Source organism: Rhododendron vialii, chromosome 12a (assembly GCF_030253575.1).
Source record: "Rhododendron vialii isolate Sample 1 chromosome 12a, ASM3025357v1".
In the NCBI taxonomy this organism is placed as follows: Eukaryota; Viridiplantae; Streptophyta; class Magnoliopsida; order Ericales; family Ericaceae; genus Rhododendron; species Rhododendron vialii.
Genome location: NC_080568.1, coordinates 3,183,801 through 3,204,108, shown reverse-complemented (window position 1 = coordinate 3,204,108; position 20,308 = coordinate 3,183,801). Strand labels below are relative to the sequence as shown.

Sequence of the window (20,308 nt, the reverse complement as noted above, 5' to 3'; positions counted from 1 at the left end):
TTTTATGCCACATAAACAGATATAACACATAAACAGTTTATATTCAATGTTAAAACAGAAAATGACAGGCATGCTTGCAAATAAACAGTTAATTGCAGAAAATAACTTAACAACTTAATCTGTCCCACGTAAACACCACCGTAAGGCAGAGGATTGTCCCGTACGGCACATGGCTTTGCGGTTAGCAGCATCAAGCGAGTTAACAAAGCATATAGAAACCTAAACAGACATGCATGCTTATGTATCAACTAAGCAATATTTATGTCAAAACATGCTAAGTGACTAATGCAATTTCATGAATCTAACTAGCATGACATATATTGCTTTAAACAGAACATGAAACAGCATGGTATATCATGTTAAAACAGAAGAATGGAAAGAAGTTGCAAATGAAACTGTTCCCCTGAAAAACCTCTACCGTGCGGCAGTCATGAGTGCCGTACGGTAGACATATGTGGGATACCAACTTTGATTTTCATGCAGTATTTGAACCATTCAGGCCTAAAGCTGGTATAAGGAACCAATTTATGCCATTTGGTCCCCCCTCAGAATACAGAAACAAAAAGTTATACCTTTTAGAATGAAAACCCTTTTTGGGAAAAGGGTTGTGGCTATGGTGATATCTCTTGGTATGAGTTTGGGCAAGGAGTAGACCTTTTGGTTTTCTGAAACAGTAGCAAGCAGATATGGGCTGTGATTTGAACACTTTGGAAAAGGTTTTGGACTTGGTTTGGTAGTATTTTTGGTATTTTGAAGGAAGTATGAGGGTTGGCACTACTTTTCAGTGAACCTGAGGCATGTTAGACTTCTTTCTTCTGGTTCTCTTTGTTTTTTTCGTATATCTTCCTCTAAAACACCCAGGTATTTATAGGAGAGCTTTTCAAAGGTTTTTGCTTGGTCTTCAAGCTTATACCGACCTGCTGCAGAGCTATGGCGGGCCAGGGGATAGGGAATGACGGCCTAAAATGCCTTGGCCGTTAAGTTTGGAAAGGCAGCACAAGTACCCATGTATCGTACGGTGGACCATGTACCGTACAATGGACATATATCTACCACACGGTAGTGTTTTTAACCGCTTTAACTTAAGTCGGTTGGGATGTGCCGTACGGTGGAAAGAGCACCGTACGCTGGACATATGTCTACTGCGAGGTAGGCCGAACTTCGCGAGGCCACCTCGGACACTCCCCGACTCGGTTTTGGGTGTTTTTCAAATCGTTGGAAAACTTGTCAAGTCTACTTTCTAACCCAAGTGATTTGGATCAAAAATATTTTGTACATCAAAAGATACGATGATTTTACTGTCAGGTGGTCGAAAAAGAAGTCGTTTAGGCAAAATCCTTGTATCTCCCTCATCTCAAATCGAATTAAGGCTTATTATATATCGATAAAGAGGGTTTTAAATGTGCTATAAGATGGTGGACTCCAACCATAAAAATAGAGAGGTTTTATTTATGAAAAATGGGTTGAAAGCAGACTAAACCAAAGACCATTGGTGCCACGTTGGCCAAAACACGTACTCACTCATTCTAAGTGTCACTTGGCATGCTCATACCTAGTTCTAAGGTGTTTCCTCACTCCTTTGAGTACAAAGTGCATTATTTGAAGCTTTCAAGGCACGTTTTCATTATTGGGAAGCTTATCGGCCATTTGTCTACGGTTTTCGAAAGGTAGTGCTCCAAAAGGTTTAGATCATGCTTTGTTTATCATCATTGGAGACTTAAAAGGTGTCCAGGATTTCTAAATTGGGGTGTCTACACATGTACACATATTGAGCTAAAAAAAGCTTGTTGACATTGAGGCTTGTTCTTGTAAACTTTTTTCCTCTACTTTGTTTGGTGTGTTTTGCTCGTCTTCTTCTAAATTTATGTTAGATTCACGTCATATTTTTGGATTAATCATTTGTATTAATGAGAGGAGTCTAAAAAGTAAAAAATTATAACCAAAAGCAAAAAAAAAAAAAATCACTAAAGAAAAAAAATATCAAACAGCTATTTTTTTGGGGTCTAAAGTGAACTTTTTTCAACACTGATTCACATTTTTATACTTTTCAGATTCATCTCAATGAGATGAATGATTAATCTTAAAAATTATGACAAAAAGCAAATCAAAAAGTTATGAAAAGTAAAAAATACCGAAAAAAAATTTAGACAATAAAATTTACAAGAACGAAGCCTGAGGGCAAATTAACCGGTCATTAACCTGTGTCCGAGGGAAGGGAATTTTTTTTTACAACTCAAGTGTCCAGGCGAAGCTTTAATTTTGCGCATCTCGACTATTACCGGAGGATCACCATGTCCAATGGAATTAGGTCACTATTTCTTGGACTTTTCCAGTATAGGCAAGGCATGTGCTCCTCCGTAAATGTGCATGGAGTTGTCCTGAGCCCAATACACGTAGAGTGAGTAACCAGGCCAACTTGATGTAGTCATGCTTAGGCCCAAGGGGAATCAGATTCCAATATAGCCTCTCTAAAATTTGCTTTTTATAAAGAAGTATTTCACACGAAAGCATAATTAGGGTCTATTTTGTCAGATAAGACATTGTTACTATAGTATTAGCTAACTTGTCGGTTATAGTTTACGTTTCGCTAAGGTTCTTATTTTTTAAACATTTATTTCTTGTTTTATAAGATAGGTTATTCTTTCACAATACATTACCTTTAATTCAAAAAATAAGTACTTGTTTTAGTTAGTGAAACGCACCCTTGGAGGATTCTGTAAAGTTAACAAAGCGCTTAAGAGCCAAATGTAGGAGCTACTTTGGCTAATCCATTAGAGTTAAAAGCAGAGTCGAAAGTTACTTAACTCCCAAAAATAAATTGGGAGTCAAGTTAGCAGCCAAGTTAAGTGTCCATTAAATATTGGTGTTGTGCGTCCTTTTTGGAGTTGGATGTATATATGGATAAAATGTTCCACCACATTCACTCGAATACGATAACTTCTTACATATTTCGCTAGGAACGTGGATCAAAGTTAATTAATTCTAGTTTCCTAAGATGTTAAGAGCGTTAAAATTGGTGGATCGTAGCTTCGTGTTGCCCGATGTGCAACCATTCCCGTCAATATTTGTTCATACGAACCGCATTTTCTCGAGTTTTGAAGCATATTTTCTGCAACAACATTGAAGAAATTAAGGAAACTTTCTATTTTTTTGTCATTTCCTTCGAGTCATTTTCATCTTTTGTTCTGATTGCCAAGTACCACATATGTTTTGGTACTGTGTTTTTCTTGGACATTTGAAAGTGAAAAGAAGAAAAGAAAAAAGTTCTTGATGGCCCAAAACAACTACTCCTATTTTGGGACACTGTCAATTTCTTTTGCGTCTTATGTGTGTGTCTTGAGAGTTGCCAAAGATGTGTACTGTGGAAGTATGGTAGCTAGGTGCCAGCCAATTATGAGACTTCTCAGTTGGATGATAGGAAGTCGCTCTCACTTCAGATGTCTCTTTTAAAAGAAAAAATCGTCTACGACTCTAGATCGTAATGCCACCTGAAAGCGCTGGAGTATTACGAATCGAGAGGTCGCCACCTGGGCCCCCCGACTTTTTGACCGAATAGCCTCAAAATTGTGTACCAGCTGTAAGTAATTGGTCCCTGTTGCCGAAGATCGGGGTTCAAGTCTTGGGCTCTTCATTTTCGTTTTTAATGGGTACACCGTAGATGATTGAAAAAGTGCCGCCTTCATGAGATTTTGCATATTGAGATTCGGACCGAGGGAAAAAAAAAAAAAAAACGAGTTTACACGTCTTGTTACCACAAAGACACCACATGAAACTTGCCAATTGGTACACAAATAAATATTTATGGTAATCCTTATTACGCAAAATCACAGAAATGATTGGTATACCGAAAATTGATAGGGTTCTATGTTGCGAGTAGGCCTAGGCCTCCAAAAGTATAGGGCCGGGCCTAACGAATCGCATTTTTAATCAAATTAAATATACGATATGCCTTATAAAAAACTTTTGTTAAAAAACTTTTTTGGGTGCATTTGTCGTGAGTTGTCTAGCTCCAATTCAAGTTGGCGGAATATGATATGCCTTTTTCACAACCCTCACAACTCCATTTACGGGGGAATAACACGGTTTTCTAGCATTGTACGAGATTTGCGAACATTTGACGTTTTAGGCTTGACCTAATTTGTTATGTGGATAAGTGCGCCAATACCTCAAAGCCCGTTCCTGAACTCCAAATAAGTGCTTATTTTTTAAGAAGACAATTTCAAGCTTAAAAATAATGTGTTTACGCAAATAATTTTCTAGCAATATGGATCGATCTTGTTTGAAAGATCTCGATAAGATCTTTTATACGGTGAAAAAAAAATAAAAAAATTATTTTTCATTTACATTATTTTTGAGTTTGAAATGTGAAGTAAGTACTTATTTTTTAAGAAGGTGTTCTGGAACGGGGACACTTCACATACCTCCATACATGCACTTAGTGTTGCCTGTCAAAGTTCTTGAAGTTATTCAAAAAGTCATTGAATATCGAAGAGTCTAATTAAGTTCCTAGGTGTCTTTTAAGTTCTTCTAAAGAAGTTTTCTGAGTTTTTAGTAATCAACTATCTCTATTTTCATTAAATTATAATCTTGAAAATCTAAGTTTATTTGACCTATGCTTGGAGGGATGTTCCAAGAGTGTCCTATATAATCCTTCACTAGGAATGGAATGTAGAGAGTTGAGTTGAATTGAATTAGCTTGTGACTTGTGACAAGATTAGTTCTTCTTGTTTGCTCGTATCTCTGAGGTGGATTCTTTAGAGTGGCGAGTACATACAATTATCCAGCCCTGTATCCTTCGTTAAATTCTTGGGTGGTGTAAAACTGTACATACCCCGTTGCCTTTTATCTTGGGTGGTGAGATTTATCCCATTATCTTTTACTTTTTTCTTCCTTCTATTTTCCAAATCCGGTATCACTTAGTGGCGAATCCTGCAAAAATGTATGATGTTAAAGAGATTCTGATGTACTACGTGGCGATACCCTAAAACCACCCCGTAATTTCTCCTATAAATGTTGCATGTTATGATTATGTATGTAGTTGCAAAGTGGATGATTTCTTCTCTTACTTGGGGTAATTAAGGTCCCTTTTGCCTTTTCCTTCACTGAAACCACAATGATTGAGAGTCAACCGATTGCTTAGCTCTCCAGAATAATAATGACCATGCTTGTACATATAGTAGGTCCTCACCCATTTTGTTGCCAACATTTCAAAAGATCCTGATTATGCATGGATCCCTTTTAAGTAGTGCTTGGATCTCAAATTTATGAAGAAATTTGTTGTAAGAACAAAAACGATAACCCCGCGCCAAAGGATTTGTGAAAGCTAATGTATTCTGTTGATCGAGTGGAGTAAAATCGGCGGTGGTGAATTTAAAACCATGCACAATGCCTTGATTGAGCTAGCTCACCACTAAAATCCAAGTACTAGTTTGGGTGAAATGGACAAAAATCCCAAAAGTGTTGTCCGTGCTCCAATGCTTAAGTCAGCAGAGATGAAGAGTGCTCGCGAGAGAGAAGAGTAGTACACTATTATCATTTACACTACTTATCATTTGTGTTATAAATCATCTTGGAAAATTCTAAAATCAACCAAATGGGTTGACAATAGTAAGTGTGTGAATGTGTATTAAAGGATGTAAAAAGTAAACAGAAATACGTGTTTTTTTTGTTTTCTAGTATGCTTATTGTCAGCCCAGTGAATTGGGAATAGCAAAACCGAATCATCTTTTCAAGATTAGAAGGCTGCCGTACTGAAGTCGCTGGGCCAGCCCGGCCCAAGGATGAAAGTAACCTCTGAACTACAGGGGCTAGGCGCATTATCCAAACAAAGCCCATGTTGGTCCATGAGCTCGATTGATTGTTCAAATCCTTCAAAACTATTCACGCACTTGCACTCAATCCTCACACTTGCGAATTTTAGTAGTATGGAATGAAATGTTTACGAAAGGCGCTTTTGCGCTCTCTCTCCCGCTCACGCACCCGCACCCCATTGTGTGACTAAGGTTCCACCCTCTTTATCCCCTTCTTTTTTCTTATCTTCTTCTATCAAAAATTCCCTTACAATTTCAAGATTCAAACAATTAGTCCCATTGCATGAAGCCTTAAACGAGCCGAGTTGAGTCGAGCTTTGGGTTGTTCAAACTCAGCTCACTAAAAAAATGGTAGGCTTGCGAGCCAGTTGCGGTAGCTCGGGCTCAGAGTCGTTTAGAAAACAATCCAAGCTGCTGGTAGCTCGAGCTCATTAGTTTATCTTTCAAATCGAATTCGAACGAACTTTTCTCAAACCAAACTTTGAGCTACTCGTAAGCGGTTCGGCTCATTTGCAGGCCTACATGAATATATAGCCTTAATTGGAGACATCACAAAATGCTGGAAATGCTTCCGGAGCTAGCAACAATGTGGAGCCCATCTCCAACTGTTACAAAGCATCAAATTAAAGAGAGCCCATTTTTTTTTAACATTATTGAATTTGGCATGGATGCCACGTAATACGCCTCTCAGTGATCCAACATTACATTAAACTTCATCACTTTTTCTCTTTGTTTAGTGGAATGTTTGTTGTAAAATCCTGAGTTATTCAAACTTAAAAATATGTTTTTATTTTATTTTATTTTATTTTTTATATAACAAGGTTCTGCCCATTTTTAGCACTATTATATTCATCAATCATGCATGAGGGCTTGGAAAAGTGGGAAAAGGTTAGGTAGTCCCCAAACCCCTGGTTAATGGGTACTGCCCCACTTATCCTTTGGTTGATATTTTCAGGAGCATCTAAGTTAACTAGGAGTGATTGTTAAGTGATCCTAGAGCATGAGCATGGCTACGTACGTGATGCTTTAGAGCCTTTTTTTAATCACACGTTAACGTGGAGGTGTTACGTAATTTGCGATGGAGTGCACCCACATCGATTCGCAGTGAATCCGTTCTATTCAGTAGCAGCTGAAGGCCCTGTGGGGAAGGGCACGCAGCACGCGGTGCTTCAGAAACACTTACTTTTTCTTGAACTAGGTTCTAATTTAACGGTTGAGTGGTTGTTTACGCAGCTCTAGGTACTGTGCAGGGAGATTGTAGTTTCAACTATGTCTATGAATAGAAAATCGATGCATTTTGCGACGAGTTGGATTAGGGTTTGAAAAATGTAGATTCTTCTAACAAGTGACCGAAAGAAAAAAAGAAGAAAAGAATCACAGTAGGGTTCCAATTTATTTAGAATTGCACCAACACTACCCTCTAATTTGGGCCGGTTTGATTCACAATAATTAGAAAGTCGGTTGAATTACAAAATATTAGACATCTAATTTTCATCCTCTGAATACAGCAATTAGTGGACTAATTCCATATTCTTTTTTTTCTTTAAAAAGAAAATTCTCTTTCTTGGGCCGGTTTGATTCACAAAGATTAATAAATCTCTTTCTTTGCTGAGCAAGAAAAATACAGCTGTTTCACTAATTAAGAACTAAACTTAGGTTTTGCATGTATGAAGTGATTATTAGGTTGAAAAATAGCAATAAGGTTTTGCCGGCTCTCAGGATTAAACAAACACTTAGAAGTGGCAAATATGTACTCCATATGATAAACTGTTGCAAGTCACTTTGGCCTAAATTCCTATTCGAGTCTATTACTCTGCGATGCCAAAATTTATCATGGAAAATTGATCTTTGATGGTGCACATTGGTCTACAAATCACAATCTGATTAGGTGGTAAAAAAATTAATGTCAACGGGTCAATTTGCACATAACCCAAACCAATAGGGGTCAAAGTGATCAGTTTGCCTAATTTTTATTTATTTATTTTTTGAACGGCGTTTGCCTAATTTATTATATGAGGCTAATATATAGCAATAGTAACACTTTCAAACTGAGTAATTCACGATCTTTCAATTTTAAAAAGTTTCGTTTGGAGATACACGTAAGTTGGCCCGAACATCCGATTATATAAAAAAGAAGAAGAAGAAGAAGTTATGTTGGAGTATGAAACATGCTCTAAATTGTTTACTCTGGTAACCTAAAAGAATTGTGCTCCAATTGGCTAGCATTGGTTCATGGAAAGGGACCATTTTTAGCTAGGGGTGCTCTTGCTTCATGACTTTGATTCAATGACATTGACATGTTACTATTAAAAAAACCTTTTTCGTTAAATTCTAGAGATGACGGACGTATATAATACGATAGTAAAAATTGAAATATTGATAAAGTAAGTGAGTTTATTAAACATCGTTGCCGTGGCAACCACTATCACTTGTTTTTTCATTGACTCCATCCTTGATCGTTTCCATGAAATTTGGCACCAAAAATAAGAGTCGTAAAATGGCGGCCGGCAACAAAAAAATAAACTTTAGAAAAGTAGTACGGAGTCCTAATTAAAGTACTAATTAGAGTAGAAAAACATTAAAGAAGAACAAATTAGAAGGCACTTTGAGAGAGCATTTAGGCTTTTTTATATTCCTCTGCGGTGATGTTAGCATTTCATCAACCTTTTTCCAATTGGCGGAATGTCCTAGTCCCTTACGCTTGTTTGGTATATGCTGCTACCATCTTTTTTTTACTTCCTCCGTCCGATAATATTTGTTCGATCCGCAAAATAAAAACTTAAGATAATAAAATCTCTTCGATAAAAATGTAAAAAAATAAATCAAGAATTTACTATATATTGATGAGTTTCTTTTAATTTATTAAAATACGTTCTCCCTCCGTCGCCAAATAATAGTCCACTATTCTGTTTTGGGTTATTTCTTAGTAAGTGTCAATTTTTAAGTTTTTGTTTTGTGAACCGAACAAACATTTTGGAACAAAGTATGCTAGTAGTTATAGAGCTTATGAGAAATGATCCCAAAAGTATGTGAAATTGTTATGATTAATTTGGTGGGATCTCTCTCTCTCTCTCTCTCTCTCTCTCTCTCTCTCATGACCGAATATGTGCTTTGTAATGTAATTGGGACACACTTGTCAATGGTCCTTCCCTTAACCTTTTTTTTATTCTCAAAACGTCTCCATCTGCAAATTAAAGAGCTTAAGAGGAAGACCCAAATATATGAGTTTTTCGTGCTTTGTTGGGACACTAACAAGCAAGGGCGGCGGGAGTGAGGAATGCTCTATAATTTATATTATTGTGATGGGTTTGGAACTTAATTTATATATTTGACCCTATTAAATTAGTATTAATTAATAGTGCCCCTAATTAATATTCTACACCCCCAAATTTTTTTTTAATGTAGATTGTGTAGAACCCGGTGATGCTAAGCACTTCATGCCAAGGGGGGTGCCGAGGCACACAATGAAGAAGGTATAGTGTTGATATCATATTAGTGATTCTTACATTTACGGTTTTGCAATATGAAAATCACGGGGGCTTTTAATTCAATTCCTATAAATGATTATGTAAAATATGTATTTATAGCGTTCAAATCATAATTTTTCTTATTATTTTTAAAAAGATATCATGCATTATTTTTCTATTTTCAAAACTCCTCTCTCTCTCTCTCTCTCTCTCAGAGACGACAAAAAAATTCACAATCATTTCTCAATTTATTCGTGTCATCCTTGCGCAGGGATCATGCTAATCTCTTTGTAATATTTCAATTTTATCAGATATCCTCGAAGGGACACCCTTTCTTTTACTTGCCTCTCTATTAATCCTTTTAATAGTTCTTCCACTAAAACGATGTGGGACAATTAGCTACACTATTAAAGCACAAGTCTCTCTCTCTTTTTTCTCTCTCTCTCTCTCTCTCTCTCTCTCTCTCTCTCTCTCTAGATAGCTGTGCCTGCAAGCTTTCACAGTTTTCTCATTTATGCTCGGTTTATTTCTGAATTGTTATTTTCCGTAACAGAAGTATGTTAAAAAAAATTTGTTTTCCAATGCTCGGTCGTCACTCAAAGACTATTTAATAATCTTTTTCCGAAACAATAATATGTTTGAAAATAAATTAACTGTCAGTGCTTGGTTGTCAAACGTAGACTGTTCTTCTATTGTTTGTTTCATGCATAATATATTATACTAACATAGCAAAATGAGCAAAATACGCTTGTAATATAATTATACTTATATATATACTTATATCTAACTTTCCTGACTAAAATATCATGTCTATCGTAGATCAACCGACGTGATAGCGAGGATAAGTAATATAGTTATGGGTAACACTCGAAGGAGTGGTAGACCGAAATTGACTTTAGAGATTTTAATACAAAAAGATTCAAAAGTTTTGAGTTTCACGGAGGTGTTGTCGAAAAACCTCACTGGAGACAATGAATTATTAATCCATGTGGCCAATCCAAATTGATTGACTTAAGGCTCGATTTGATTTGGTCTATCTTAATCTGCGTACAAACATGAACATATAAAATGTCTGCGAAAATGAACAAAATCCCCTTATTTTTATAATTAGTCCCAAACATATATAAAAATGAAAAGAATGGTTAGAATAGTTGAAGCAAGTAAAGTGAGGTACTTTATTTTGATCATTTTTATAGACTGGGTATTCTAGTCATTTGAAATACAAGAGCATGCATTTTGGTTATTTTGAATCTTTGATTGACAAAGGTATTTAAACCTTGTTCATGAACACGAATATTTTGGTCTTATTATTTAAATAAATATTGAGAAATGATAATGCCAAAACTGTTTTTGTTGTTACCAAGTGTTAAAGCATCCAACTCTAAACCAATTGGCAAAGAGTGGAGAGGCTGCCTAAGCTCATATACTAATTTTGGAGGAGATATTCAACCGATGTGGGACAAATGCCAATACTCCCCTGCACGTGCGACCCCTGACTCGCACGTGAAGAGGTTAACAAAGGATTCGGAACACACGAATCACAATGAAATAAAGTGCAACTATGGCACAAACAAAGGGAAAAAGCCTCCGAAACTCTAGCTCTGATACCATGTTAAAGCATCCAACTCCAAACCAATTGGCAAAGAGTGGAGAGGTTGTCCAAGCTCATATACTAGTTTTGGAGGAGATATTTAACCGATGTGGGACAAATCCCAATATGTAAAGTTGAGAGACGACAGTATCGATTTGTGGAAAACCCAAAAATTAGGGTAACTTTTATTAAACTGGGTATATATACAACGCAAGATACAACAATTACAATGAGGTCCTTACTAATTAACTATTTACATACTAAGGATAAATAATAAAACTCCGTACAACGAACTAATTCAATAATCTAACACTCCCCCTCAAGTTGGTGCGAGGATATCAATCAAGCCTGTTACCCAAATTATGCAACCTAGAGGGGGGGTGAATAGGATTGCTAGTAATAATTACCAATAAAAATTTATCTCTAACAATATATGCAAACAATAAGTATGCAATCAAAATAGAGAGATAGAGAGATAGAACCCGTTTATAGTGGTTCGGTCCGGATTTGTCCACGGTCCGGCCCTACTCCACTTCTCCTCAAGCAATTACTTGAAGGTTAGACTAATCTTTAAAAGATTACAACTTGTAAGTCTTGCGGGTGCTTACAAGAACCGAATGCCTCTAGCTTTCCCGAGGAGCTAGCACAACCGCAAGAATTTTCTCCGAAAACTTCTCAAAAACAATAACACCCAAATTCCAACCCGAATTTGGTCTTCTAAGCTTTCAAGTGTTTGACTCAAACACTCACTTAGGAAATACAAGTATGTGAAGAAGGTATGAAAATTATCGCTCACGACTTGTACAAATTTTCTCTCAAGAATAATATGAAAGTGGAAGAACAATGAGAATTTTTGGCTTTGATCTTTTGAGAATTTGCTCTTGCAATAATATGGAATGTTGTAGCTTGTGTGTCTTCTCATTAATGAGTTCTTGATGCCTTATATAGCCATCCATATGCTTCCTAGCCGTTGGAACTAGCCGTTGGAACTAGCCGTTAGAACTAGCCGTTGGAACTAGCCGTTAGAACTAGCCGTTGGAACTAGCCGTTGGAACTAGCCGTTAGAACTAGCCGTTAACAGAGTGGTCATCCGGGTGGTCGTCCGATGGTTTCCGGTTGTCACAACTTTCTGTTCAGACAGCCGGCTTGTCAGCCGGTTCGTCAACCCGTGGCTCACAATTTCATCTAAATAAATCCGTTAAAGCATGTATTGAGCTCAATAAAGTCTTTGTAAATATAAATCATGAATCCAAGAGACTTTATGCTATATTTCAAGGTCACGAAAATATTTAATTCGGGAATCGACTTTTCGATAATTTTGTATTTGCCGAATAAAAATATCATTGAATTAATTATCAAAATAATTAATAGAGATGCATATAAATTTTCACAAATTATAATGCATACATTTTTCAACAAAGCCCAACTTGAATGCAATAGGGTGGAAACTCTTGCTGCCAAGTCCCTTTGTGAATATATCAGCCAACTGATCTCCAGATCTCACAAAATGCATACATATCGAACCCTCGCTCAGTTTCTCCTTGATGAAGTGTCTGTCAATCTCAATGTGCTTCGTTCTATCATGTTAAACAGGATTATGAGCAATGTTTATAACAGCCTTATTATCACAGTAGAGTTTCATGGGACCACTGTCAATGAAACCCAAATCACGCAACAAGGTTTGGAGCCACAACAGCTCGCAAACACCATGAGCCATGGCTCTATACTCTGCCGATCTAGCAACCACTAATTGTTTTTTACTTCGCCAAGTAACCAAATTCCCTCCAATAAAGGTACAGTAGCCAGAGGTAAAGCGTCTATCATCCACAAAACCAACCCAGTCAGCATCAGTAAAAGCCTCCAACCGTAAATGACCATGATTAGAGAACAGAATTCCTCTTCCTGGAGTTGATTGGAGATACCTCAAAATACGATAAACTGCATCCAGGTGTGAAATACGAGGATCGTGCATAAACCGGCTAACTACACCCACTGCATAGGTAATGTCCAGCCGGGTGTGAGCTAAATATATCAGTCTCCCAACAAGTCGCTGATACCTCTCCTTATCAGTACCTTCACCCATATCTCCACTCAAGTGATGATTTAGCTCAATAGGAGAATCTGCAGGTTTACAACCCAACATGCCTGTTTCTTCCAAAAAATCAAGAATATATTTTTGTTGAGAGATAAAAATACCTCTATCAGATCTTGCCACTTCCATTCCAAGGAAGTATCTCATCGCTCCCAAGTCCTTAATCTCAAATTCTTGGGCAAGTCGAGACTTCAAATTATGAATTTCATTCATATCGTCACCTGTCATTATTATATCATCAACATAAACAATAAGGACAACAATCTTACTATCACTCCTCTTAATGAATAGAGTATGGTCAGCATGGCTCTGTTTGTAGCCGAAACTCAGCATGGCCTTTGAGAATCTGCCAAACCAAGCCCTAGGTGACTGCTTCAAACCATACAATGCCTTTTTCAATTTGCACACCTTTCCCTCACTTGCAGCGGAAGAAAAACTTGGTGGAATATCCATATACACTTCCTCATCCAGATCACCGTGGAGGAATGCATTTTTTTACATCAAACTGTTGAAGTGGCCAATTCAGGTTAGCTGCACAGGAAAGTAGAGTTCGCACAGAATTCATCTTTGCTACTGGAGCAAATGTTTCCTCATAGTCAATATCGTAGGTTTGAGTGAACCCTCTGGCGACCAATCTAGCTTTGTATCTATCAACTGTACCATCTACATTCTGTTTAACAGTAAATACCCACTTACATCCCACTGCTTTCTTTCCTCTAGGAAGTGGTACTAGCTCCCAAGTGCCATTCTTTTTCAAAGTTGTCATCTCTTCTACCATAGCTCTTTTCCATTCGGGTATGACAAATGCATCCTTCCAATTCTGTGGAATAGATATAGAGGAAAGTGACGAAACAAAGGCATAATATGAAGGAGATAAACAATCATAAGACACAAATTGAGAGATGGGATGTAGAGTACATGATCTTTTCTCTTTTCGAATAGCAATAGGAAGATCATCAATAACAGGAGGTTCAATAAGAGAAGAATCACTACTAGATAAGTCAGCTGAGAGAGGAGAATCATTAACAAGAGGAGAATCATTACCAGATGAGTCAGCTGAGGAGTCTGGAACTGAAGTAGGCAACGGTGATTGATAGAGCGGTATCACATGGGAGGACTTCCTATCTTTCTGTCTAGCATAAGTCTTCAAGTTACCTTGCAACCGTGCTGGAAGTCCATTAGTGTCATTGCCCATGTCATGTGTTGCCTCTTCAGTAGATACTATTTCTTTCTCTCCCTCAACATGATTATAAAATAGGTGCTCCCCCTCACCATGATTATACATAGTAAACATCTCTTCCTCCTGATTAGACTCCCCCTGAAGAGATGACTTGGAGAGGGAATAAAAAGACTCTCTTTCTCAAAAAGTGACATCCATAGAGACTAAAAACTTTCTAGAATGTGAATCATAACACTTGTAGCTCTTCTAGGTAGGAGAGTTTCCAACAAAAATACACTTATTGGTTTTATGATCCAACTTACCCCCGAATGGGTGGGGTGCATGAACAAAGCACACACAACCAAAAACTCTAGGGGGAATAGTGATAGCATGATAATTGCTAGGAAGACACTCTATGGGAGTCCTGAAGTTGAGAACACTGGATGACATACGATTGATAAGATAAGCGGCAGTTAAAATGGCTTCTTCCCATAAGAATTTTGGAACATTCATGGTAAACAAAAGAGACCGAGCAACCTCAGCCAAATGACGATTCTTGCATTCAACAACTCCATTTTGTTGTGGAGTGTCAACACAAGTCGTCTGAAACAGAATACCACGCTCATCAAGAAAAGCCATAAAACCTTTATCAATATACTCAATGCCATTATCACTACGGAGAATTTTAATTTTTGCATCAAACTGAGTACTCACCATCGCATGAAAAGATCGAAAACAAGAAAAAACTTCATTCTTTGATTTAAGTAAAAACACCCAAGTAGCACGAGAATAACAGTCGATAAAAGTGACAAACCAACGATACCCTTTAAGAGAAGTAACATGAGAGGGCCCCCAGACATCAGTGTGAATAATCATAAACGGGGACTCACTTCTTTTGTTAATAGGTGCATAAAAAGAACGCTTATGTTTTCCAAGCTCACAGGCTTCACAAAAAAACTGACTCCGATGACAATGTTCAGTTAGATTAGGAAAAAGTTTTTCTAAAATCTCATAAGATAGATGACCCAATCTACGGTGCCACTGATGTAACATGGAGAGACTTGGACTCGTATCTACCTGCAGAGCCAAACCACTTGGCATGGGTGAAGGAGACAGACGAGGAGCAGACTCTAGATAATAAAGGCCATCACATGATCTACCACTGCCAATCACCTTTTCTGTACCCAGTTCCTGAAAGACACAATGTGTAGGGAAAAAGGTCACTGAGCAATTTAAGGATTGTGTAAGACTACTAACGGAGAGAAGATTAGTAGGAAAATTTGGCACATGAAGAACTGAAGAAAAAGGAAGGATTGGAGATCAGCGAATGGAACCTTTCCCTGAAATAACACCAGATAGGGATCCATTTGCCACTCGAACCTTATCCTTACCGGAATATGTAGAGTAGGAGTTGAAAAATGAAAAACGACCTGTTATATGATCTGTGGCACCAGAATCTATGATCCACGGAAAAGAAGTTGCATTAGCTGGAATACTTGTAGAGAAAGCTGCAGTGGAGGTAGGAGCTATAGTGGATAGAGTATCAAGCCTAGCTAGTAGGCGCCTGAGAGCTTGTATCTCCTCTCAAGAAAGAGGGCCAGTTGTAACATGGTTGGGATTACCCGCCATATCAACAGAAGGTAGTGAACAAGTACCAGACAATAACAATTCCCAAAAACAACTTCAATCAAGGGAATCAACTCAAAATAAGCAATATCCAATCAATTGGGGTCCCAAACTTCAACAATCCACGAACAATCAACTACCATTAACCAGAGATAGTAGTAACAATCGACTAAAAAATGCCAAAACGCTACAACCAGCAGCAAACAAGAGAAGACCAACCCAAAAATTGCAGAAAAGGTGCCCAAACTCACTGGGTCAACTCAAACTGACTCGGTCAAACTCAAATAGCAGCAGTGGAAGCCTAAAAGTACCTGACCTGAACGTGAAACGACTTGGAAAACTCCGGCGAGCTCTGGTGAGGGAAGACGACGCCGGAAAGCAGTGGTCGGAGGTCCGAACAGGGCCAGAAGACTGTCGGTGAACTCTAGGTTTCAAATCTGAGTGGCAAATAGGGCTAAAACTGGTTGATATAGCAGAATGCTACTGTTCATCGGTACTGTTCACGCGACATTGTTCATCGGTTACTGTTCGCGAGGCACTGTTCATGATTGGTGCAAGGAAAATCCCACGTTAGGGTTAGGATCTCTGCTTTGATACCATGTAAAGTTAAGAGACGACAGTATCGATTTGTGGAAAACCCAAAAATTAGGGTAATTTTCATTAAACTGAGTATATATACAACGCAAGATACAACAACTACAATGAGGTCCTAACTAATTAACTATTTACATACTAAGGATAAATAATGAAACTCCGTACAACGAACTAATTCAATAATCTAACACTTACATAGCTGTTAACCATAACACTCCTACTATTTATTCACCAGAAAAAAAAAAAAACTATTATTTTATTCCTTAACACCTTAGTTTAATACTCCCCAACAAAAACAAAAAAAACTATGCTTGGTTATTATTTGCGCATCTGCTGCTATTTTGATTCTAGGTTTGTCGAGTTTAGACCGTTGTTCCTCAGATTTTAGTTTTGGCTCTTCCAATCAACTTTTTGTTGGACGTTTTTTTTTTGTCCTTTTTTTTTGTCTCTTGGACTTTCTCCTTGCTGCATGCCTGCATATATCGTTCTTGTAGGCTTGTAGCGGATGCTTGTCTTTTTTCCTTCGATGTATCTTTATCGAGTTTACTAATAAATTTTTTTGCCGATAAAAAAAAGGGTCATGCTTGCCGAGGAGAGAAGTGCTATATACAGTGAAGTTTTTTTTTGTTTTTTTGTTTTTTATATCGGCAGTTGCTTGGTTGGATACAATCTGCTACTCTAGTGTCACTTCTTGTTGCTAGGCCAATGGTTTTATTTGTTTCTCTGATGTATGGTGGCTACAGTGGACTTTGTTCGGTCTTTGTTTTCTTTTTCTCTCATTTAACCTTTGGTTGGATGAGTTTCTTTGTCGATCGGTCATAAAGCTAGGGTTTGCCGCGTTTCTCTTTCTCGTGTACCCTTATCGATTTATCTATATACATTTTTTTGTTGATAAAAAAGATAAATACTTCTCCAAGCAGGGCCGGCCCAACCCCAAGAGGCCTGGGCCTTAGGCATCCCAAAAATTTTAATTTTTAGGGGCACTCTAATATTTTTACTATTTGGGTTTGAGTAGGACTCCTTTTAAGTCCAATAGAACGAAAAAAATGCCCAATTAAAAGTAATGAGTTAGCCTAATTCACCATCCCATAAGTCCAAGTGCCCAACCCACTAAATCCCCAAAATCATTTCCCCCAAACAACCGAATAACACCTCCCCAAAATCGTTTCCCCCCAAACCCACCCCAAAAACTTGCGAATTCAAAAGAAGACAATCAACGCGCACCACAAAACTCGAAGAATAGTTGTACAAAATGTTTGGCTTTCTCGTATTGTGACTGTTGTTATAAAAAATGTTTAGTATCAACTTTTTAAGGGCATACTTTATTTTTAGAGAACTGATTTTCGCGCTCCAAGATTTACTGCAGACGCTCCACCTTTTTGTTTTTATACTGTGATGTTGCTGACAACATCAGTGTATATTTTGTTTTTACACTGTGATGTTGCTGGCAACATCACAATGTAAAAACAAAATGGTGGAGCGCCTGCAGTAAATCTTGGAGCGCGAATATCAATTCCCTATTTTTATTAGGCCTTCGACACTAAAAATTCTTGGGCGGGCCTGTCCCCTGTTTGAAATTTTCTCCGTGCGGTTTGGGTGGAGCTACCTTCTCTTCTTTAAAAATACTCTGTATTAATTATAGTAACTTGTAGTGTTTTTTTCCTAATCAAAAGTTCAAATTATTTGACTTTCAGCCCTTGTTTAGACTTTAGGGAACAGCTATACAATACTATATCTTAATTGAAGGTGCATGTATTTCGCAACTAAATTCATAGTAATATTTTGCAAAAAATCATTTATTAAAACACAGATTTATACCATACTAATTAATAATTATGAATTTGAGAATTATACGATGACATAATGTAAAAATTTGTTATCAATATCTACACAAATGTTAAGATGCAAGGGGTGCATACTATACTTAGATATGGAGTGGGTATTGAAGCATTTTTTAAGAATTAATAACCATTTGATAACCTTGTATCTTGGTTCTTAATTTTTGTTATCTTGGACTCGTAGGGCTGTAAACGAGTCGAGCCGAGCTTTGTCGAGTTTGAGCTCGGCTCGTTTACTAAACAAGCCAAAAACTTGAGCTCGAGCTTTAACGATGCGAATTTAGTCATTTACTAAACGAGACTCTTTAATCGAGTCGAGCCTCCCTTTAACGAGTCAAACCCGAAAACTTGAGCTCGAGCTCGGCTCGTTTACTAAATAAACTCGTTTACTAAATAAACGAGCCGAGCCGAGCTCGCGAGCTGCTCGGTTCATTTACGACCCTATCTTGGAGTAGTTAATAAAGAGGAGGATGGGAGAGAAAAAATCACATCACACACCTTGATGTTGACTTTTATACCTCTTGATTAGTTGTAATTATTGAAAAAGAAATTATGGAAGTAGAGATCATCAACTTGGTAAAATGTGAAGTCATGGGGCCTTAGCATTTGATTGGGATACACAATATAGTTAACGAAAATACTATGCTTGAATAGATATATTTGTACGCTGTCCCATTTTATTGCTACTGCTGAGCCCTACACAGGGTGTTCCAGGTTTCATTGATAGAAACCCTGCCTAATGACCTCAAAGGTCAACAATGATAACAGAGCAAGGCTAGAAACACAATTGTTTGTCCGATACTGTATACAACGTACTAATGTGGCAATTTATTATTGGAAATTGAAAAATATGCAATTGCCAATAACTTGTGTCTCATTAGCATATTTGCGCATGACATTGCGTAGCTATAGGGTTTTTGGATTTTCTCTGACGGTATGGGAGGGTGACTTGTATGATCATACCTCAAATAGTACTTGTTAAAATTCTTAAAGTTTGAAATGTTTAGAGGTAAAACCAATACGGATATGTTATTTTCGAACGAATCTTACGATATGCATACGTGTTACGTATAGATGCCATGAATCAATACGTCTTGGAGGTAAAAAAAAAACAATATATATCTCTCAACGTATCTTGTTTTCAAATAAATCTTACGATTTGCCTACGTTACCATGCATATCTTACAATTTAGTACGTTTACCATAGATCAAAACCCAATATGTAAACGCATCTTATATTTGAGCAGAGAAATTTTACAATACACACCACTCTTTGGGTGTGTACGTACGGTATATATGCACTCTTTGATATGTTAGTATTAGATTTATTTTGATAGTATGAACTTTTAAGCAAATGCTTTGAATTGCTATACGAATGTGTTAAGAACTGTTATACAAATGTTAGGAATTTCTGTGCAAATTAAATGTTACGAACTCAATACGATTTAAGGGGTGCATGCGTAGTACTGTACACACCCCAAATAAGTGTGTATGAGTATGCTAACATTTCCCATTTACTAAACATTTACGCAATAGCCGCGATACCGACGCAATCCCTGATGCATGTACATGATTTTTTTTCTTACAACATATGATACAGTCTTTTCCAATCGGTAGGCTTTATTCATTACGTAATAGTAGGAATATCCAACGATCGATGCTTCCAACTGAGCCTTGACGGGAAAGTCTCCACGCCAAGTCAGCGGAAAAACAAGAGATAGGGCATACTTGGCTATCAAATTGTATAGTTGGAGACGTGAAATTCAAAAGCAAGACGAAATACTTCTCCCATTGTTTACAAGCAAAGAGAAGAAGTAAAATGACAAAAGGGGAGGCTTAACGAGGAGAAAACAATGGGAAAAGTAAAATTTCCTTTTCTGAAGAGACATTATAAATCTTTAACATTTTTCGTTACACCAATTTAGTTTTTCTTGTTATCGACGAAAGCCAATAGAATATATAGTTAGATTAACATCTTGGAAGAGGAGTTAAACTCCTGATGATCTTTTTTCTCCTCGCAGCTAAGTGCATTCTGATGTCGTTGGGTCAAATACCTCTTTACCCATTTCGTTTATCTACAACTCGGCATCGATTTCACTAACCATGCATAGTCTTAATTAGATCGCGGAAC

At 37.4% G+C, this 20,308-nt stretch overlaps 1 protein-coding gene and 1 non-coding gene across 2 annotated transcripts; both read right to left on the bottom strand.

The window, feature by feature from the left end:
* Positions 1 to 9,502: 9,502 nt before the first annotated feature.
* LOC131312230 (U6 spliceosomal RNA) lies at positions 9,503 to 9,604 on the bottom strand. Its single transcript, XR_009195798.1, has one exon. It is a non-coding gene; the product is annotated as a U6 spliceosomal RNA (small nuclear RNA).
* A 2,849-nt stretch (positions 9,605 to 12,453) lies between these two features.
* LOC131311599 (secreted RxLR effector protein 161-like) lies at positions 12,454 to 13,011 on the bottom strand. The gene has a single exon (XM_058339095.1). It carries the CDS (start codon positions 13,009 to 13,011, stop codon positions 12,454 to 12,456), a length of 558 nt encoding a protein of 185 aa, XP_058195078.1.
* Positions 13,012 to 20,308: the final 7,297 nt, after the last annotated feature.